The sequence below is a fragment of the Equus asinus genome, chromosome 1, assembly GCF_041296235.1.
Source record: "Equus asinus isolate D_3611 breed Donkey chromosome 1, EquAss-T2T_v2, whole genome shotgun sequence".
Lineage (NCBI taxonomy): Eukaryota > Metazoa > Chordata > Mammalia > Perissodactyla > Equidae > Equus > Equus asinus.
This window is the reverse complement of record NC_091790.1, coordinates 183,545,781-183,566,582: the sequence shown is the minus strand read 5'-3', so window position 1 is coordinate 183,566,582 and position 20,802 is coordinate 183,545,781. Positions and strand designations below refer to the sequence as shown.

At 38.1% G+C, this 20,802-nt stretch overlaps 1 protein-coding gene across 5 annotated transcripts in view; it reads left to right on the top strand.

Annotated features, from left to right (window-relative positions):
- Window positions 1–20,802, top strand: part of TNPO3 (transportin 3) — an 87,804-nt gene that overhangs the window by 187 nt on the left and 66,815 nt on the right. The window contains exons 2-3 of one of the 5 annotated variants that reach the window (XM_014854328.3): window positions 12,487–12,647; window positions 14,772–14,880. The exons of 1 other annotated variant lie outside the window; for it this stretch is intronic. Coding sequence is in view for 1 of the 4 variants with exons in the window: in XM_070513137.1 (XP_070369238.1) it covers window positions 13,845–13,868 (24 nt within the window). In the remaining 3 variants the exon portion in view is untranslated. Of the gene's footprint in view, window positions 1–71; window positions 223–12,486; window positions 12,648–13,549; window positions 13,869–14,771; window positions 14,881–20,802 lie in introns of those variants that run through there. 3 more of the 5 variants (XM_070513137.1, XM_070513145.1, XM_070513141.1) reach the window with 3 other exon arrangements.

Sequence of the window (20,802 nt, the reverse complement as noted above, 5' to 3'; positions counted from 1 at the left end):
GGACGGAGGCTCGAGCTGGAGCCTGAGCCGGGCGGTTGGCCTCGCGAGGTCCTCCTTGGGGAGGAGCTGCTACCGCGGGGTGGGGCTGCGAAGCTACATCTATGCCGCTTTTCGGAAACTACTCGCAGCTGGTCGGTCGCGAACTGGCCCTTTCCCCACCCCGTGGAATCTGATTTGTAGGTCCGATACTTCTCGCTTGTGGCATCGACCTGGTGATCTTCTGTAAGTTTCCCCGTTGCTATTTGCTTCTTAGGCCCTGCTATTCTGTTTTGTCTTCCTTCAGTCATATCCAGTCCCAGGCTTTCTCCATCTTCCACTTAAGGATGCTTTATCTGTCTCCTCTCGGTGTCCAAATGTTGCATGTGGCAATTCCTTCCAGGTTGTAGCTTTACGCTTCACTGTTCCTTGGTGATTTGCACTCTAGTTTGAGTACATTATTCTCGAAACTTCGCAGGTTTCTAGATTCTTAAACACGTGAATTTTCCCCGCGTTTTGGAGTGCAACATAATGTAAAGAAAAAATATCAATTCTGGATTCAGAAAATCTTTGCAGTTCTCATTTTGCTGCATGTTGGTTCTCTAACCTTGTCTTTTCGGTTCTTTTTAAGATGGGTATCATAGCTGCCTTGATTATTCCATATAACTGTGAGCAGCCAGTGAGGGGTTTAATTGCGACCTAGCATACCTATCGTATTTCTCCATTCTTTGATTCACGTGTCTTAGGCTTCCTTCTCTAATTTTCATACTTACCTTTGCTGTGTTTAATTCTGTGTAAGTATGTATACTTGGTGATCTTGCTGACTTTACCTTTTTTCGTTTTTGCATTTTATACTTGCAAGCGTGTTTTTTATTTGCCTCCCTCCTTTCATTTCTTTTTTTAAACTCATAACTGGTCCTTAAAGGTGCTCTGTCCTTTTAAATCAGCCCCCACGCTGCAAGTGCATAGTAAATATTTAAAAATTTGCAACTTTGAATATTACACTTAAAAAAAATTGGGAACCCAGGTCCTTACGGCAAGATAAAGGAGTAAGTCTCACTGTAAGCTACAGAAGAAAATTACTCATGTATGGTCTTATTTAGTGTCTAGTTTTTGTCATCTGGGAGTCACAAGTCCCTGATCTTTGTATAGTTTTCAAAGTATAACTAGGAGAAATGCCACCCCAAACCGAAAATCAGCTCTTCCCTACTAAACCTGCTTATTGTTGTGTGTATTTTAAATCAGTATTTGAGTGCTTACCATGTACCAGCAACTGTTAGGAGTTGGCATATGAAAATGAACCAGACAAAAATCTCTGCTTGCTACATAGGATATTTGTGATGATTAAATGAATTAATACTTATGAAAAGCTTAACAAAGTTCTTGGAACTTAGACCTCAAAATATGTTAGTAATTGTTATTTAAATGGTAGTCACTTTTCTTACTTTTCATTAGTCTCTGTTACAGTCTTAGATCATCATCTTCATCACTATTTACAGTCAGGGTCCCAACAGGAACAGATGGTACACTTGAAATAGGGTAATTTGTGGAGGGTTTATTTGATATTGGTACTATTTATAAAGATGTGGGTATAATGTGGTACCACAAAAGATAGTGTAGGAACCTGTAACCAAAATGTTAACACCCTTAAGCTGGAAGGGATGGGAGGGGGAGTAGTTACTTGAACTCTCAAGAAAAGTATGGAGTTGGCTGCTTTGAGATGAGTGGTAGTTTTTAAAAGATTTCATTTTTTCCTTTTTCTCCCTAAAGCTTCCCGGTACATAGTTCTGTATTTTTAGTTGTGATTCCTTCTAGTTGTGGCATATGGCATGCCGCCTCAGCATGGCTTGATGAGCAGTGCCCTGTCGGCGCCCAGGATTCGAACCAGCGAAACCCTGGGCCACTGAAGTGGAGTGCGAACTTAACCACTCTGGGGCTGGCCCCTGAGTGGTAGTTTTCAGTTGAAGGGATACAGTCAGCATGAGGTGACTTTGCAGGGAGGGAGCTGGAGTAATAAATATCCTGACCTTATTCTCCTAACCTCCTCCTGGGATTCCCCATTGAACAACCCAACCAGAAGGTAGGGGACACGGGAACCCGTTGATGTAGTCCATACAGGTCAGCACTCTGAGGTAGAAAACATGGTAAAGAAGGGTGGACAAGTGGACCTGGAAAATATCCAGCGCAATCACACATCATCATTTTTAGGCAACTTCAGCATCTGGATTGATAATTTACCCAGCACTTTGGCCTCTTAATTCCTTTACTTCTTTTTCTCAATCACTTGGTCGCACAGTCACATTTTGGATCTTGACATTACTAAAAAGTCACCACCCCACCCAATCACTAGCTTGGCCACCTGTTCACACATTCGTACCCTGGATCTTGTCATTATTAAAAAGTCACCAGGGCCCCCCCTCCCCCTATCACTAACTGAGACATTCTGTTCTGATCATATCCCACTCTTCTTCCAGTTTGCTTGGCTCAATCTCAAGTAACCTCATATAATTGTTTTTATTTTTTTGAAGTCTTATTTTTTTTATTTTATTTTTTAAAAATTTTTTATTGAGTTAATGATAGGTTACAATCTTGTGAAATTTCACTTGTACATTATTGTCTGTCAGTTGTGTTGTAGGTGCAACCCTTCACCCTTTGTGCCCACCCCCCCCCCCCTTCCCCTGGTAGCCACTAGTCTGTTCTCTTTGTCCACATGTTTAAATTCCTCATATGAGTGGAGTCATACAGAGATTGTCCTTCTCTATCTGGCTTATTTCACTTAACATAATTCCCTCAAGGTCCATCCATGTTGTTGCAAATGGGATGATTTTGCTCTGGAGTATTCCATTGTATATATACCACATCTTCTTTATCCATTCATCTGTTGATGGGCACTTAGGTTGCTTCCACGTCTTGGCTATTGTAAATAATGCTACAATGAACATTGGGGTGCATGGGACTTGTGGAATTGCTGACTTGAAGCTCTTTGGATAGATACCCAGTAGTGGGATAGCTGGATTGTATGGTAGTTCTATTTTTAATTTTTTGAGGAATCTCCATACTGTTTTCCATAGTGGCTGCACCAGTTTGCATTCCCACCAGCAGTGTATGAGGGTTCCTTTTTCTCCACAATTTCTCCAACATTTGTTACTATTTGTTTTAGTTATTTTTGTCATTCTAATGGGTGTAAGGTGATATCTTAGTGTAGTTTTGATTTGCATTTCCCTGATGATCAGCGATGATGAACATCTTTTCATGTCCCCATTGGGCATCCATATATCTTCTTTGGAGAAATGTCTGTTCATGTCTCCTGCTCATTTTTTGATCAGGTTGTTTAATTTTTTGTTGTTGAGTGTGTGAGTTCTTTACATATTATGGATATTAAGCCTTTGTCGGATGTATTACTTGCAAATATTTTTTCCCAGTTAGTGGGTTGTTTTTTTGTTTCAATCCTGTTTTCCCTTGCCTTGAAGAAGCTCTTTAGTCTGATGAAGTCCCATTTGTTTATTCTTTCTATTGTTTCCCTTGTCTGAGAAGACATGGTGTCCGAAAAGATCCTTTTAATACTGATGTCAAAGAGTGTACTGCCTATATTTTCTTCTAAAAGCCTTATGGTTTCAGGTCTCAGCTTTAGGTCTTTGATCCAGTTTGAGTTTATTTTGGTGAATGGTGAAAAAGAATGGTCAATTTTCGTTCTTTTACATGTGGCTTTCCAGTTTTCCTAGCACCATTTGTTGAAAAGACTTTCTTTTCTCCATTGTATGCCCTCAGCTCCTTTGTCAAAGATTAGCTGTCCATAGATGTGTGGTTTTATTTCTGGGCTTTCAATTCTGTTCCATTGATCTGTGTACCTGTTTTTGTGCCAGTACCATGGTGTTTTGATTACTGTAGCTTTGTAGTATGTTTTGAAGTCAGGGATTGTGATGCCTCTAGCTGTGTTTTTTTTTTTTTTAAAGATTGGCACCTGGGCTAACAACTGTTGCCAGTCTTCCTTTTTTTCCCCCTAAGGATTGGCACCTGGGCTAACATCTGTTGCCAATCTTTCTCTCTTTTTTTTTCCCCCTCCCCAAAGACCCAGTACATAGTTGTATATTCTGGTTCTAAGTCCTTCTAGTTCTTTCTATGTGAGCCGCCACCAGAGCATGGCTGCTGACAGACGAGTGGTGTGGTTCCATGCCTGGGAACTGAACCCAGGCTGCTGAAGCCGAACACACCAAACTGTAACTGCTAGGCCATCAGGGCTGGCTCTAATTTTAATTTTTATCAAAATTAAAAAGTTTTATTTTTAAAATTAAAAGAATTTTAAACCATACTTTTTTTTTTTAGAAATTTTTTTTTTTTTTTTTAAAGATTTTATTATTTCCTTTTTCTCCCCAAAGCCCCCCGTACATAGTTGTATATTCTTCGTTGTGGGTTCTTCTAGTTGTGGCATGTGGGACGCTGCCTCAGCGTGGTCTGATGAGCAGTGCCATGTCCGTGCCCAGGATTCGAACCAACGAAACACTGGGCCGCCTGCAGCAGAGCGCGCGAACTTAACCACTCGGCCATGGGGCCAGCCCCTAAACCATACTTTTAAAAAAAGTTGTAAAATGGAAATAGTTTTACAAGGCCTAGGATAAAAAAAAGTGGTTACGTATAGACTTTCTCCTATGAAAGATGAGGATTTAGGCTCTCTCCATCTAGCATATGTATATCCTGGTAATATTTCCTTTTTTGTCAAAAATTTTTCTTTTGGTGGTAATCCTTACCTTTTTCTATTTTTCACATTTACTTTATTTTATATATATCCCCAAACTCTGTCAGTAAGTGTAAATATCTTCTTAGTATATTCAAACTGGTAATCTGTTCCCTTTTTTGGTGGAAGGAAACTTCTCCCAAGAGCTGCCTGCTCCAGTCTGGCCTGGTTGTTCTGCATATCTGTTGCAGCTGTTGTCCTGAGGTCTCTATTTAACACTATGCTAGGGAATTCCCTTCACCTCTTGTTTTGGATGTGCTGAATCCTGGATCCCATGATCTTTTCTTGGATTACTCCCTCATTTGATGGATAATTGAGAAGGGAATCTTCACCCCTTCTCTCTCATTGTCTTTCTGTTGGCCTTTTTGGAGCACTTTTACCTGGAGAGAATTCCTCTAGTTTTCTGCCTGGTGGTTATAAATGAGCCTGCAGGTAGCAGGAAGGAGAATGAGCTGGGGGATGGATCTCATCACTAAGTATGTAGGCTTTAATTTAATCTCCTATTTTCCTTAGGATATTCCTGTCCTTAGGTGAGTCTGTTGTTCAAGAGTGCAGAGTCCCTCTACTTCGGTCTTTCCAAAGTAAACCATGAGTCTTCTTTGAGGGTGGGAGGATAGTAGCCTGGCCACTCACAGTCAGGGAGAAAATCTAGGAGTCTAACTGCTTATACAGATTTTGAACCCAACCCTTTGTTTTCTTTTCCACCTGTGCATCTGCCTTCAGGTGTGTACTGCTAATTCTTGAGCCTTAATTAGGATTTTGCAACATGAATCAGTTTGCCCCTTGGCTTCTCCATTCTCATCCCATCCTCCCTCCCTGCCCCCAGGCAAATTTTAGCTTTCTTAGACCTGCTGACAGTTAAAACTCATCTGTTAGCTATCTAGTTTCCACAGGTTTGTTAATATCACTCATGTTTCCGTTCTCTTTGTCCTTGTGGGTCCTCCCCCCTTTTTTAAATATCTTTACTCTGATTTTAGTGGATTTTTGGAGGAGACCTGAGGGCAAACAGATGTGTTCAATTAGTTCAATCATGTTAAACAGAAGTCCCTGCATTAGATCTTCAGTTTTATCAAAACCTTCCACTGACTGGCCCCTACTTTTTCTTTATTAGGTCTTATCTTTATTTTCCTGTTTACCCAATTTGGATTCCAAGATCTCTCATTCTAGTCGCTTTTTTTTTTTTTTTTTTTGCTGAGGAAGAGTCACCCTGAGCCAACATCTCTTGCCAATCTTCCTCTTTTTGCTTGAGGAAGATTAGCCCTGAGCTAACTTCTGTGCCGGTCTTCCTCTGTTGTGCATGTGGTTTGCCACCATAGCATGGCTGCTGAGGAGTGGTGTAGGTCTGCACTGAGGAACCGAACTCAGGCTGGCCAAGTAGAGCATGCTGAACTTAACCACTAGGCCACGGGGCTGGCCCCTTCTAGTCACTTTCTTAAATATACCATCAACCCTTCATGTGTTATTTGGTAAAACTTCAGTATGGATGTATCCACCTGCTTCTGTCAGCTCTAGGTGCTCTGCATCTCATTTCCTGAATTCTCAGGAACCTTGATCTTTTGGTTATCCTCTGTCTCACTTACTCAGACTACCTCTTTACTCGGTCCTTTCCATCAGCATTCAAACAGCTGTAGTATCTCCCATAGTAAGCAAATGGTTTTTTGGGGGAAGAAGATGCTACCTTTGTCCAGTTTTGTGATTTCTTTGATTCTTTCTTATCTCTCTGCTTTTGCTATTACTCTTTCCCAGTCCTGTTTTCAAGTGAAGAAACTAACCCATCTTTTCAAAGTTAGAGTCATAAATGATTCTCTTCAACTGAAAGTCACTTCTGCCAGCACTACAAACCTAGAGCACTTTATTTAATTCCATTTATCATTTTTTTCATCTTTTTGAAAATTTGTTTGACTCCCCCGCTAGGCTGTCGTATCCTTTTATTTGTTTATATAATCTGATACCCATAGTTGAAGGAATAAACCATGGTTATTAAGAAGGAATCAAGATGCCTGATGTGGTTTTTTGTTTTGTTTTTTGTTGTTTTTTTTTTTGCTGAGGAAGATTGGCCCTGAGGTAACATCTGTGCCAGTCTTCTTCTGTTTTATGTGTGGGTCGCTGCCACAGAATGGCTGGGGAGTGGTATAGGTCTGTATCTGGGATCCATACCCAGGCTGCCAAAGCAGAGTGCACCGAACTTATCCACTAGGCCATGGGGCCAGCCCCAAAACATAGGTTCTTAAAAATGTTTTTTGAATCAGTAGCTTGTAGGCACCTCCAAAGGGATAGTTGGGTAACTCAGATTTGTCTTTTTCTATGAATTTCATTTTTCGCTGCTTCTCTCTGCCATATCCATGGGTAATTGAAAATAGGCATTCTTCAACCTCCTATGATGCTCTGTTTTTGATCTTTCCATCCTTTTTTTTTAAACAACTTTTATTATGAGTTTATATTGACCTCTTTTTATGCTTTGAAATACTTGGGTACAGAAAGGGGGAGGAATTTCTTGACTCAAGAAGTCTTTCTCCAAGTAGTCACTAAGTGATACATTTAACCAGAAGTATTTTGATGTAATAACAAGCATCGGGTTTTAATTTTCAATTTGAAGTTGGTAAGGAACAGAATTTGCTTGATTTGTTTCAAAACCACCTTGAAGAATATACATTTTGAAAAACTATTATCCTTACTCTCTTATGCCCCATGCTTTACTAATCTTAGAGTCATTTAGTGTAGTTATAATGACCCTGGTGACTATAGATTTGGTGTAAAGGTGTAATTTGGGTATGATTTAGCTGATGCCATGAGTTAGCCTTTTTTCTCTTTAATATTTGTATAAAACAGCCATTTTTCTGACGAATCTATGTTCATTGTTCTAAACTTTTTTCCTGCCAAAATTCTTGGAAATAGCCTACAGCCATGGTTTTGTTTTATGTAATAGGCAGATATCACTCATATCTTCAAAGTATTTTAAAAAAAATAAAATTATTTTGAAACAGATCTTAAAGGAAGCCTATGTAACAGTGGACTGTTCTGAACACTTGGTGGTTTCTTTTGTCCACCTCCAGTAACCAAAATTAGTAGAAAATCTAGAAAGCAATGGAAGGAAAGACCATCTCTTTCTAGGGCTAATGAATTATGCTACTCATTTGTTCTATTTTGTAATTGGGGTTATAAGGAGGAGACTGCTTTTACAGAGACAATGTGTGGGTTAGAGGTTACTTTAAAAGTTTTATAGTTCTATCTGAACACTGAAAAGAATTGATGAAAAGCATAAAAAGCACAAACCAAGTGAAATCAAGTCATACGTTGATTGACTAAGTTGGCATTGTCATTTTTGGTTTATCACATATCCTTGGGAATTTTTCTTCTAAATATCATATCAGGAAGGTCATGGATCGTGGAGTACTGGCTTCAAACTTCTTTCCTAGTAATTTTCCTCTTTGGAATTCCTTGATTCTTTAGCCTAGTTCTGAAACCTAGGGTCTTTGGTTTTTCTCTAGCAATTGCAGTCATTGATTTGATGTATCTGAAAATCTACGCATTTTTTAATGCTTATGCTCTCATCCTCCAGTTAAGTGATCCTTAAAACATAATATACTTTTGAAAAGAAAGCCTTCTACAAAATAGAAAATGTTCCTATACAACTTCTGTGGATTGATTAGTTCAGTGAACATAGGAATCCTGTATGCCTTGCATTGCTGGAAACTGGGAGTATATAAGTAAATGATAAAAACCAAAAACTCTCTCCCAAAAGAGTTTGCTAATCTGGCTGTGTCATCTCATATGGTAGTCAATAGCCAGATGACTACTGTGGCTATTTAAATTAAAATTAAATAAAAGTTAAAATCACTTCCTTATTTGTACTGACACATTCCAAGTCTTGGATAGTGCAGATAGGGACATTTTGTGTTATTGGTGTATTGGAGCCTATGAATGAGAGTTTGATGGTATTTCTGTTGGCATGGTAGTCTGTTACATGGTGGCATTCATCTGGATTTGGATTAGTTTATTTCTTGTCTTCCCAGGCCTTGGACCAGAGTTGATGGTTTGATTCAGGATATAAAATTATCAGGACACTGCTGCATCTTCTAATTATAACATAGTTTTCTTTCAAAGCCTTCCAGATATTTCTTCAGCATTCTTTCATGTTGATTGCACTGATGTTTATGACAGAAATGGAAAATAGATTTTATTTATTGTGGTAAAATATTTGTAACATAAAATGGAACTATTTTAACCATTTTTTGGTGTATAGTTTAGTGGCATTAAGTACACTCATGTTGTTGTGCAACCATCACCACCACCCATCTTTAGAACTTTTTCATCTTCCTAGACTAAAACTCTGTAGTTATTAAATAATAACTTTCTATTCCCTCCTTTCTCCAGCCCTTGGCAACCACCATTCTACATGTTGTCTCTATGAATTTGACTATTCCAGGTACCTTATATAAGTGGAATCATACAATATTTGTCCTTTTGTGTCTGGCTTATTTCAGTTAGCATAATTTCTTCAAGGTTCATCCATGTTGTAGCATGTGTCAAAATTTCGTTCCTTTTTTTAAAAGGAAAATTTTAACCGTTTGTAAGTGTACAGTTCAGTGGCTTTTAGTACATTCACATTGTTTTGCAACTGTCACTACCATCTCTCTCCAGAACTTTTTAAATCTTGTAAAACTGGAATTCTGTTCCCATTAAACATGGTTAATTCCCCATTTATCCCCCCCATCCCTAAGCAAACACCATTCTGTGTTCTGTTTCTATGAATTTGACTACCTCAAATAAGTGAAATCATACAGTTGTTTGTCCTTGTGTGACTAGCTTATTTACTTAGCATAATGTCCTCAGGGTTCATCCATGGTGTATCATGTGTCAGAATTTCATCGCTTTTTAAGGCTGAATAATTATGTACCATATTTTGTTTGTCCATTCATCTCTCGGTGAACATTTGTGTTGCTTCTACCTTTTGGCTATTGTGAATAATGCCGTTATGAGCACGGGTGTACAAATATTTGTTGGAGTCCCTAATTTCAATTTTTTTGAGTATATATCCAGAAGGAGAATTGCTGGAACATATGGTAATTCTATGTTTGTTTTTTTTTTGAGGAACTGCCATACTGTTTTCCAGGTTTTATAGAATTTTAAGCTCTGTTGAACTTAAAAACTAATTCATAGTAAGTTGAGATTGCTCAGATTCCCTCTGCTGTATTTCTCTAGCTTGTACCCTGGTACTGAAATATTACCAGAGTGTTTTATTGCTGTATAGGTGAAGCCCGAGAGAGAAACGTTATTTCTCTTTATTAGAAGTTCACAGTATTGCTAAAGGGGATAATTTTGTAGTGTTGGGCAGGTAGAACTCCTTAAAAGTACTGACTTAATTTTCCTCTTTTTGGTAGAGTTCCCAAAATGAAAATATGAAACATATTTGGGGGGGCAGGTAAGAAATTTTCTGTTAACAGAGTTTACATTTATGGTTTTTACTTATTTTTTTCTTAAGCCCATAGCACAGTTCTTTTGTTTTTCCCTGTATTCATTGTTTCCTTGTTTGTATTTTCTGTCTCAGCCAAGTTTAATACCATTTAAACAGATAGCCCCAAAGCAGAAGAATATACTTGCAACTAGACATGAAAATATACATGTTCTTATGTAAGCATTCAGAGTTTTCTAACACTGTTATACGTTTTTTACAATGCTTTAAGCTAGACATCTCCGATTTCTATAACATGAAAACTTGGAACTTCAGCATCTCATTAACATATGCTTAATAAATCTGATAATCTCATCATTCTCCTTTATATGAATTATTATGAAATTTGCTCAGATAGACAGGAATAGAGACCAGTAGTTAAAGGAAATACATTTTCTATATTTTTCGCTTTCAGGAAGCTCTTACACGGGCTGCTTCTTTTGCTTCAAATGAAATGGTTTCAAGCTTGGCATTTTCTACTTTTAAAGCAAGGCTGCTCAGTATAATTAGTAAGGCCCACTGTGGAGTGATTACCAAGGAATGCATGCTTCAGTCACTCCCAACCCAAGTTGGTTTTCTAGATCCAAGTGTATTTGGGCCTTTTTTCAGGGCCATTCTTGAGGTTAATCATATGCATAGGTGACTGAGGGTTTGTAAATGGGATAGGGATTCTTTGCACTTGTCATGAAAAAGTTTTGGCAAGATTTTTCAGTACCACATTATGCATGACTGACAGCTACAGATTTGAGCCAAAATTAATTTGACAGAGGTCATTCCGACATAGGATTGTTTGAAAACACTTGTCCGAGAAATACTGGGATTTCATCAGAAACTGAGAAGACCACAGTGTGCATTGCTGTCACTTGGTCTTACTGATCTCTTTTGTTGAGATCAAGATAGAACAGTGCACGTGGGCACTTGCAAAGTTGTCTTGAAGAGTGTTTGAGTATTTCTTCTGGAATTTGAATAGCTTCTGATATTTAAAGAATTATTTTTAGCCAGAAATCTCTTCCCTCCCGTAAGGGAAATAATGTCTCCCTTTTAATTATCTATTCACTTATTTTGAAAATAGCTGTGAAATGTAAGTTGGCTGAACTTGTCTCTATAAATGAGCTTGTTTGCTTTTAAAAAGATTATGCATACAAGAGTATTCTATGCGTCTGGGAGCTAGCAAAGGGCTTTATAATTATTTTTTGTGTGCTCTCTGCTTTTGGTGGTGGGAGTTGTTTACTCATCACTGCTGCGGTGAAGGTATTAGCTAAGTTTCATTTCATCATAGTTTCTGTGTTTCAGGCCATCTTGCAAAACAAGGAGTTTTGAAAATATCATTTTTAGGTAGTGATGGTTATCTTTTAAGCCCCATAGCTTATAGTTTTCTTAATATCCCCTCACACCATTTTCTCTCCCTTTCAAACCATCAGAAAGTAACTTGTGACAGATCTAGCAGTTTGTCTTAAATTTGTAAAGTTATCGTAAAGGATTAGATCAAAAACTTAAGATAGTTGGGTGATAATTGCTTTCTCTGTTTCAGATAAATTAAACGTTTTTCTTTCTTTACCTGTCTCATGAAAATAATTTTTTCTTGATTTGGGAAATTCTGATTTCCTAGCTCTATACAACGTTGTTACAGGGCAGGTGTCAAAAATGTTGCGTTTGTTTGATTATGTTTTTTAGTTCTTCTTACTCTGTGCTCTGACCTGGTCTCCCCCTCCCTCCAGTACACTATAAATCTTTGAAAGTCTTTATTTAATAAGTGTATTATTCACTAATTGAAATGCTTAAAAAAGTACAGCAAGCTGACACTTTTATGTTACTTTTCAAATCTCATTGAAATATTTGTATTTCCAGAACCTCATTTCCTATTTGCCAGAGCTCTTCCGTCCTCAGTGATGTCTTTTAAGTAATTCTGCTTAATTTGGGGAATTTTTGTGTAGGATTAACTAGCAGCCTTAATCCGCTGCTAATTCTTGGCAGCTAATGAATCCTTAGGCTCCTATCTGGGTGTATGCCTGCATTGTTGAGGGCCTGCTCAGTGATTTCGGTTGATTCGGCAGTTTTAGAACTGTTGGTGTAGAAGTGAGTCTTGGAGCAATAATGCACCATTAAAGCAAAAAGGGGGCAAGTACTTTAGGATCTGCTGTGCAGTATAATGAAAGACTTAGAGCATGCTAGTGAAAAGATTGCTGGGCCATAGCCTGCTTTATATTCATCACATAGTCATGGAAATATCTTTTGAAAAGACTGATATAAAGGCCTGTTCTGCTACTGCTTTGTGAATGGAAGATTGGAATTAGATGCTTAAATGGATAATGTTCTCTTGTTGCAGCCTCTTTGAAATGTGCTGCTAGTGGGAGCTGCAGCTTCCTCCTGCTGACTCTGAGCCCCAGGCTTCGGTTGAGATGGTCCTTTCAGAAATGTGGAGCTTAGTCCAAGCCTGGATTTCAGTGGGTAGCACCTGGCATCTGTGGCTAGAAAGTCCTATGAAGTGTAAGTGCTTTATTCTTTCCTTGTAAAGAATCCCTTTTCCTTCCTTCCTTCCTTCTTTCCTTCCTACCTTCCTTCCTTCTCTCCTTTTTTCTGCAGCTTAGCAGAGGGGAAGAACAGTGAGCAATGTGCTATAGTGTCTAGGGTGTCAGGATTTGGTTGCATTTCCTTTATGATTCAGTGACCAAAGTAAGATTGTTTTGGATGCCAACAATTCTTAAACACTCTGGCATTCAAAATAAAGTGATAAATTATGACCCCTTAATATATAGTACTGGTAGTATCGTTCTGGGTAATTTTTCGTTGACAGTTTGCTTAGTAGCTTTGTGGTATTCCAGTTTGTCAGGTTTCTTTAGAGGTCACTCTTGTATTTTGTTCTTATTACAAAAGACAAATACTTGAAAAGAGAGGCACATTTGACCAGTGGGTGAGGCAGCATCAAGATAAATAATGATGCTTGAAATGAGAAGAGAGCTCTTCTTTCACTTTGGTTCTATTTGATACATTTGTGCAAGGAGCAATTGGGGAATTTTTCTAAGACCAATTTCTCATGGAATTATCCTAGGAAATTCATATAATTGCCATCTATATTTTAGTTTAGTTAAAAAATAAAAAACTAAATAATAACATAATGAGCATTAGAACATGCAAGCTTTGTATTTGGTTTAGTTGCCAGGGCCTAAGTGCTGTTCTCCTTTTTTTCCTATTTCAGAAATACTGGTAATATTTTAAAGTAAGTTTGTTCCAGGAAAGACTTCTATTTTGGGGAGACTTTAAGGTTCCTTTCACTGAATCTTTTTTTTTTTAAAGATTGGTGCCTGAGCTAACAACTGTTGCCAATCTTTTTTTTTTCCCTACTTTTTCCCCAAATCCCCCCCAGTACATTGTTGTATATACTTTTTTAGTTGTAGGTCCTGGTTGTGGCATGTGGGACACTGCCTCAACATGGCCTGCTGATCGGTGCCATGTCCGCGCCCAGGATCTGAACCGACGAAACCCTGGGCCGCCGAAGCGGAGCACGCGAACTTAACCACTCGGCCACGGGGCCAGCCCCTGAGTGAAATTTTTAAATCTTCAGATTTTAGCTAAGAAAATTTTGAGCTTCTTCCCATTTCTAAAACAAAATATATATTTAAAACAAAACAAAATCAAGGCTCCATCTGGGCAAGGCAGCTGAAGTTCTGCAAATAAGGACTTGGAATGAAAAATGTCTCATCCTCTCAGGTATTTTGTTTTCTTTATCTGTAAAGACCTGATTTGCTTGTGTTCTGTTGCCCTTTCTCTCTCTAAACATTTTGGATTCTGGTCTTGTAGCTGATTTCCAATTTAGTAGGTATCTCAGCTACCTGCTAAGGGAATGGTCTTCATGTTTGGGAAAACAAAGAGATGTTATAGATTTATGAGATGATGGTATCTTGTTATTTTGCTTCATATTTAACAATTTAATATATACTTTAAGTGCCTCTTATGGCCAAAGGATTTTGAGAGATGCAGAGGTAATTAATAAGGTTGTGCTTTACTTTTTAAGAGCTTATAGTCTATTAGGAAAGATTAACAAAGGCCCAAGTAATTACAACATAAAGTTCTACAACTGAGCTGTGACAGAGTCAAGGATACCTTGGGAGTAAGGTAAAATGATTTCTGCCTCCAGTGTTTTTTCTTTATCTCTGGCTTTCAGGAGTTTTGAGTACGATGTGTTTAGTATTTGTTTGTTTGTTTGTGGGAATAGGGGACAGGAATGTTCTCTGTTGCCCTCGTCTTCTGTAATCTTTAACAGTTCCACTGTCTGTTATTCTCCCTGGTGGGGCTTTCTCAGTGATCCTGTCCTCTCCCGTGGCATTTGTGCTCTGCCTTGCGTCTGGTGGGCCTTGTGCAGGATAAATTTTTTCGCCCTTTCTTCAGTGATAGTAGACCTCTGATAGTATTCATCGAGTATGATGGGCTCAAGACTGTTTTATACCCTGTCTGCTAGGAGTAGAGGTTTTTTCTTTTACCCTTATTGCAACAGCAATGAGTCTTAGCTGATGTCTTGGTGGTGACGTGATTTGCTGCCCCTCCCACATGGCTTAGGCTTTTCTTGAGTAGGGGAGAAGTGTCCAGTCAGAGCTTTTTATGCCTTTTCTGCAGATGAGGCTGCTGCTCCCAGGACTGCACCAAGAAAGGAGGTTTTCTCTGCTCTCCTGCCTTACCTCCAGTCTTTCTCCTGAGTGTCGTGGAGATCTGTGGAGAAAAGCCTGTAAGTGGCTATGAAATCCCCTTGTGTCTGTGAGTCCCAGGGGTTTTGCTAGCTCACACTCACTCAGCCTTTATCAATTTGTTAATAATTTTAGCTGAATTTTTATTACCTGGTTGTCTGGTGCTCTGCATCTCTTCCACCTTTGTTCTGCTACAGATGAGCCAATGCTTGCCTCCTGTCTCCTTGGAGAGGTCTGTCTTTAGATTTCAGTCTACTTGGTTACCTTACAACCTCAGCTTTCTGATACATTTAAGAAAAGTTAATTTATGGTTTATTTGCTATTCTTTATTTTTTTATTTTTGGGTCTCTTGGTAATGAACTCTTTTTAGTCTTAAAATGTCTTAATTTTATTGTATTTTGGGAGGATTTTTTGCTGGGTATAAAATAACCAATTGGCAGTTATTTTCTTTTAGTACTTTGAAAATACTTGGTTCCCATTGTTTTTTTGTTTTTTTGTTTTTTTTGAGGAAGATTAGCCCTGAGCTAACATCTGCTGCCAATCCTCTTCTTTTTGCTGAGGAAGACTGGCCCTCAGCTAACATCTGTGCCCATCTTCCTCTACTTTATATGTAGGATGCCTGCCACAGCATGGCTTGCCAATCAACACATAGGTCCGTACCCAGGATCTGAGCTGTCAAACCCCAGGCTGTGCAACTGGGCCAGCCCCTTGGTTCCCATTGTTTACGTTGACAAGTCATCTGTCAGTCTAGTTGTTGTTCATTTAAAGATAATGCATCTTTTTGTCTCTGGCCTTTAAGATTTTCCTTTTTGTCTTTGGTTTTTTGGCAGTGTTGTTATGATGTGCCTAGGTCTGGTTTTTCTGTCTTTGGGGTTTGTAGACCTTCTTAAATCTATGACTTGGTATCTTCTATTAGTTTGGAAATTTCTTGGCCATTATCTTTAAATAGTGCTTCAGCCTCATTTTTTCTTTTCCTTCTGGGATTTCAGTTATATGGATGTTAGACTTTTTCACTGTGTCCCATGTGTCACTTGCATTCTTCTCATTCTTTACCTTCTATCCTTTTTTGACTTTGTGCTTCAGTCTTATTTTCTATAGGCCTATTTTCTAGTGTAGTACTCTTTTCTTCAGTTGTCTGCTTTGCTATTTTTATTTAACTCTTCCATTTGGTTCTTAATTTCGGTTACCGTACTCTTCAATTCTAGAATTTCCATTTGATTCTTTTTTTTATAAAGTCCATTTCTTTTCTTTCTTTCTTTTTTTTTTTTTTGGGTAAGTAAGATTGGCCCTGAGCTAATATCTGTTGCCAATCTTCCTCTTTTTGCTTGAGGAATATTGTCCCTGAGCTAACACCTGTGCTAATCTTCCTCTATTTTGTATGTGGGGTGCTGTCACAGCATAACTTGACGAGCAGTGTGTAGGTCCGCTCCCAGAATCCAAACCCACAAACCCTGGACTGCTGAAGCGTAGTGTGCAGACTTAACCACTATGCCACCAGTCTGGCCCTAGATTCCATTTCTTAATGGAAATTCTCCAGTTTGTCTTCTAATTCCTTCAGTATATTAATCAGCTATTTGATTTTCCCCAAATTGTTTATTTTGAAAAATTCATAACTTGAAAGAATTGCATGGTGAAAACTCATAAGTGATATACTCTTCTCAATTTGACAGTTCTCATTTGCTTTCTTTCTGTCTCTCTCTTTTCTCTGGGTGTGTATTTTTTTTAACCTTTTGGAAGTTAATTACAGACCTTATAATGCTGTTTCACTAAACATTTTGACATATAGCTTGTAAGAACAAGGACATTTTTCTAAACTAAACTAAAACCATTATCACTCTCAAGAAATTTAAGATTGATATTGTGGTTTTATCTAACATACAGTCCATATTCAAATTTCACAATTGTGTCACTTACAGCTTTCTAGTTTTTAAAAAATTTTATTTTCCCTAATCCAGGATCCAGTCAAGGATAATGCGTTGCTTTTAGTTGTTATGTCTCTTTAGTTCCCCAGGGTACTTTTTTTTGTTTGTTTTATGATAGTGACATTAAGAAACAAATCTAGGCCCATTTTGTCTTTGTTTTTAATATGCCCAACTATTTAGATTTGTCTTTGAATTGTTGATTTCAAGTTCTTTGGATAAATACCCAATAGTGGAATAGCTAGGTCATATGGTATTTTGATTTTTAATCTTTTGAGATATCTCCATGCTGTTTTCCATAGTGGCTGCACCAGTTTGCATTCCCACCAGCAGTGTATGTGGGTTCCCTTTCCTCCACATCCTCTCCAACATTTGTTGTTTTTTGTCTGGGTAATTATAGCCATTCTAACAGGTGTAAAGTGGTATCTTAGTGTAGTTTTGATTTGTATTTCCCTGATGATTAATGATGTTGAACATGTTTTCATGTGCCTGTTGGCCATCTGTATATCTTCTTTGGAAAAATGTCTCTTCATATCCTCTGCCCATTTTCTGATCAGGTTGTTTGTTTTTTTGTTGTTGAATTGTATGAGTTCTCTATATATTTTAGAAATCAACCCCTTGTCAGATATATGATTTGCAAGTATCTTCTCCCAGTTGGTGGGTCGTTGTTTTCATTTTGTTCATTGTTTCGTTTGCCTAACAGAAGCTTTCTGGTCTGGTGTAGTCCCATTTGTTTATTTTTTCTTTTGTTTCCCATGCCAGAGTAGACATGTATTCAAAAAGATGCTAAGACCAATGTCAAAGAGTGTATTGCCTGTATTTTTTTCTGAGAGTTTTATGGTTTCAGGTCTTACATTCAAGTCTTTAATCCATTTTGAGTTAATTTTTGTGTATGGTGTAAGATAATGGTCTATTTTCATTCTTTTGCATGTGGCTGTCCAGTTTTTGCAACACCATTTATTAAAGAGACTTTCCTTTCTCCATGGTATGTTCTTGGCTCCTGTGTCGAAGATTAGCTGTCCAAAGATGTGTGGTTTTATTTCTGGGCTCTCAGTTCTGTTGCACTGATCGGTGTGTCTGTCTTTGTGCCAGTACCATGTTGTTTTGATTACTATGGCTTTGTAGTATATTTTGAAGTCAGTGATTGTGATGCCTGCAGCTTGGTTCTTTTTTCTCAAGATTGCTTTGCTATTCGAGGGCTTTTGTTGTTCCTTATAAATTTTAGGATTCTTTGTTCTACTTCTGTGAGGAATGTCATTGGGATTCTGATTGGGATTGCGTTGAATCCATAGATTGCTTTAGGTAATATGGGCGTTTTAACTATGTTTATTCTTCCAATCCACGAGCATGGAATGTCATTCCATTTCTTTATGTCATCTTCAATTTCTTTCAATAATGTCTTCTGGTTTTTATTGTGTAAGTCTTCCACTTCCTTCGTTAAATTTATTCCTAGATACTTTAGTCTTTTTGTTGCGATTGTAAATGGGATTGTATTCTTGAGTTCTCTTTCTGCTAGCTCGTTGTTATTGTGTAGAAATGAAACTAATTTTTGTACGTTGATTTTTTTTTTTACCCTGCAACTTTGCTGTAGTTGTTGATTATTTCCAGTAGTTTTCTGGTGGATTCTTTAGGGTTTTCTGTATATAGGATCATGTTGTCCTCTAACAGTGAAAGAGTCACTTCTTCCTTTCCAGTTTGGATTCCTTTTATTTCTTTTTCTTGCATAATTGGTCTGGCCAAAACCTTCAGTACTATGTTGAATAGGAGTGGTGAGAGTGGGCACCCTTGTCTTATTCCTGTTCTCGGGGGGATGACTCAGTTTTTGACCACTGAATATGATGTTGGCTGTGGGTTTGTCATATGTGGGCTTTATTATGTTGAAGTGCTTTCCTTCTATACTGATTTCATTGAGAGTTTTTAATCTTTGAGAATGTTCCATGTGCACTTGAGAAGAATGTGCTGTTTTTAGATGGAATGTTCACTATATATCTGTTAATAAGTCCATCTGTTCTAGTTTTTCATTTAAGTCCTGTATTTCCTTGTTGACTTCCTATCTGGATGAGATATCCATTGATAAAAGTGGGATGTTGAGGTCCCCTACTATTATTGTGTTGCTGTTAATTTCTCCCTTTAGGTCTGTTACTAGTTGCTTTATATACTTGGGTGTTCTTGTGTTTAAGTGCATATATATTCATAAGTGTTATGTCCTCTTGTTGCAGTGTCCCTTTTATCATTATATACTGCCCTTCTTTGTCTTTTTTATCTTGAAGTCTGCTTTGATAGCAGTATGGCAACACCTGCTTTCTTTTGCTTGCCGTTTGCTTGGAGTATTGTCTTCTATCCCTTCACTCTGAGCCTGTGTTTGTCTTTAGAACTGAGAGATGTTTCCTGGAGGCAGCAAATTATTGGGTCTTATTTTTTAATCCATCCCGCCACTCTGTGTCTTTTTTTTATTCTTCTCCCCAAATCCCCCTAGTACCTAGTTTTATATTCTAGTTGTTGGTCCTTCTGGTTCTGCTTTGTGGAACACTACCTCAACATGGCTTGATGAGTGGTGCTAGGTGTGTGCCCAGGGTCTGAACTGGTGAAACACTGGGCTGCCAAAGCGGAGCATGGGAATTTAACCACTAGGCCATGGGGCCAGCCCTGACTCTCTGTCTTTTGATTGGAGAATTCAATGCATTTACATTTAGAGTAACTATTGCTATATGGGGCTTAATACTGCCATTTTATCTCCTGTTTTCTGCTTGTTCTGTATTTCCCATGTTTCTCTTCCCTTCTATTTCTGACTGTCCTTCTGGCAGGTCTTTTATTTATTTGTTTATTTGTTTATTTATTTATTTACTTATTTATTTAAAGATTGGCACCTGAGCTAACAATTGTTGCCAGTCTGGGTTTTTTTTTCCTGCTTTTTCTCTCCAAGTTCCCCCAGTACATAGTTGTACCTTTTAGTTGTGGGTCCTTCTAGTTGTGGCATGTGGGACGCCACCTCAATGTGGCCTGACAAGTGGTGGCATGTCCATGCCCAGAATCTGAATCAGTGAAACCCTGGGCCACTGAAGTGGAGTATGCACACTTAACCACTCTGCCACAGGGCCGGCTCCCTGGCAGGTCTTTCTGGTGGGACTAGATCCCTTTAATCTGAGAAGGGATTGAGCAGATTCTAAACTGTTTCTCTTTCTTTTTGTGGTAAAATATATGTAACATAAAATTTACTATTTTAACTATTTTTAAGTGTACAATTCAGTGACATTAAGTACATTCACATTGCTGTACAGCCTTCACCACAATTGTCTCCAGAATTTTTTCATCTTCTCCAACTGAAACTTTGTACCTGTTAAATTGTAACTCTCCCCATTATCCCCATCCTTCAACCCCTGGTGACCAAAATTCTAACTTTGTCACTGTGAATTTGGCTATTCTAGATACCTCATGTAAGTGGAATCATACGCTATGTATCCTTTCGCATCTGGCTTATTTCACTTACCATAATGTCTTCGAGGTTCATTCATGTTGTAGCGTGTAATAGTACTTCCTTTTTAAGGCTGCATATTATTCCACTGTATGTATATGCCACATTTTGTTTATTCATTTATCTATCAATGAACATTTGAGTTGCTTTCAACTTTTGGCTGTTGTGAAATATGCTGCTATTATCATTGGTGTGTAAATATCTGAGCCCCTGCTTTCAGTTGTTTTGGGTATATACCCAGAAGTGGAGTTGCTGGATCACATGGTAATTTTATTTTTCATTCTTTGAGGAACTGCCCTACTGTTTTCCATAGTGCCTGCACCATTTTACATTCCCACCCACAATGCACATAGTTCCAGTTTCTCCACATCATCACCAACACTTGTTTTTTTTTTTCTTGATAGTGGCTATCCTAAAGAGTGAGGTAGTATCTTATTGTGGTTTTGATTTGCATTTCACTATGATTAGTGATGTTGAACATCTTTTCATGTGCTTATTAGCCATTTGTATATCTTTTGGGAGAAATGTCTATTCAATTCCTTTGCCAATTTTTTAATTCAGTTGTTTGGTTT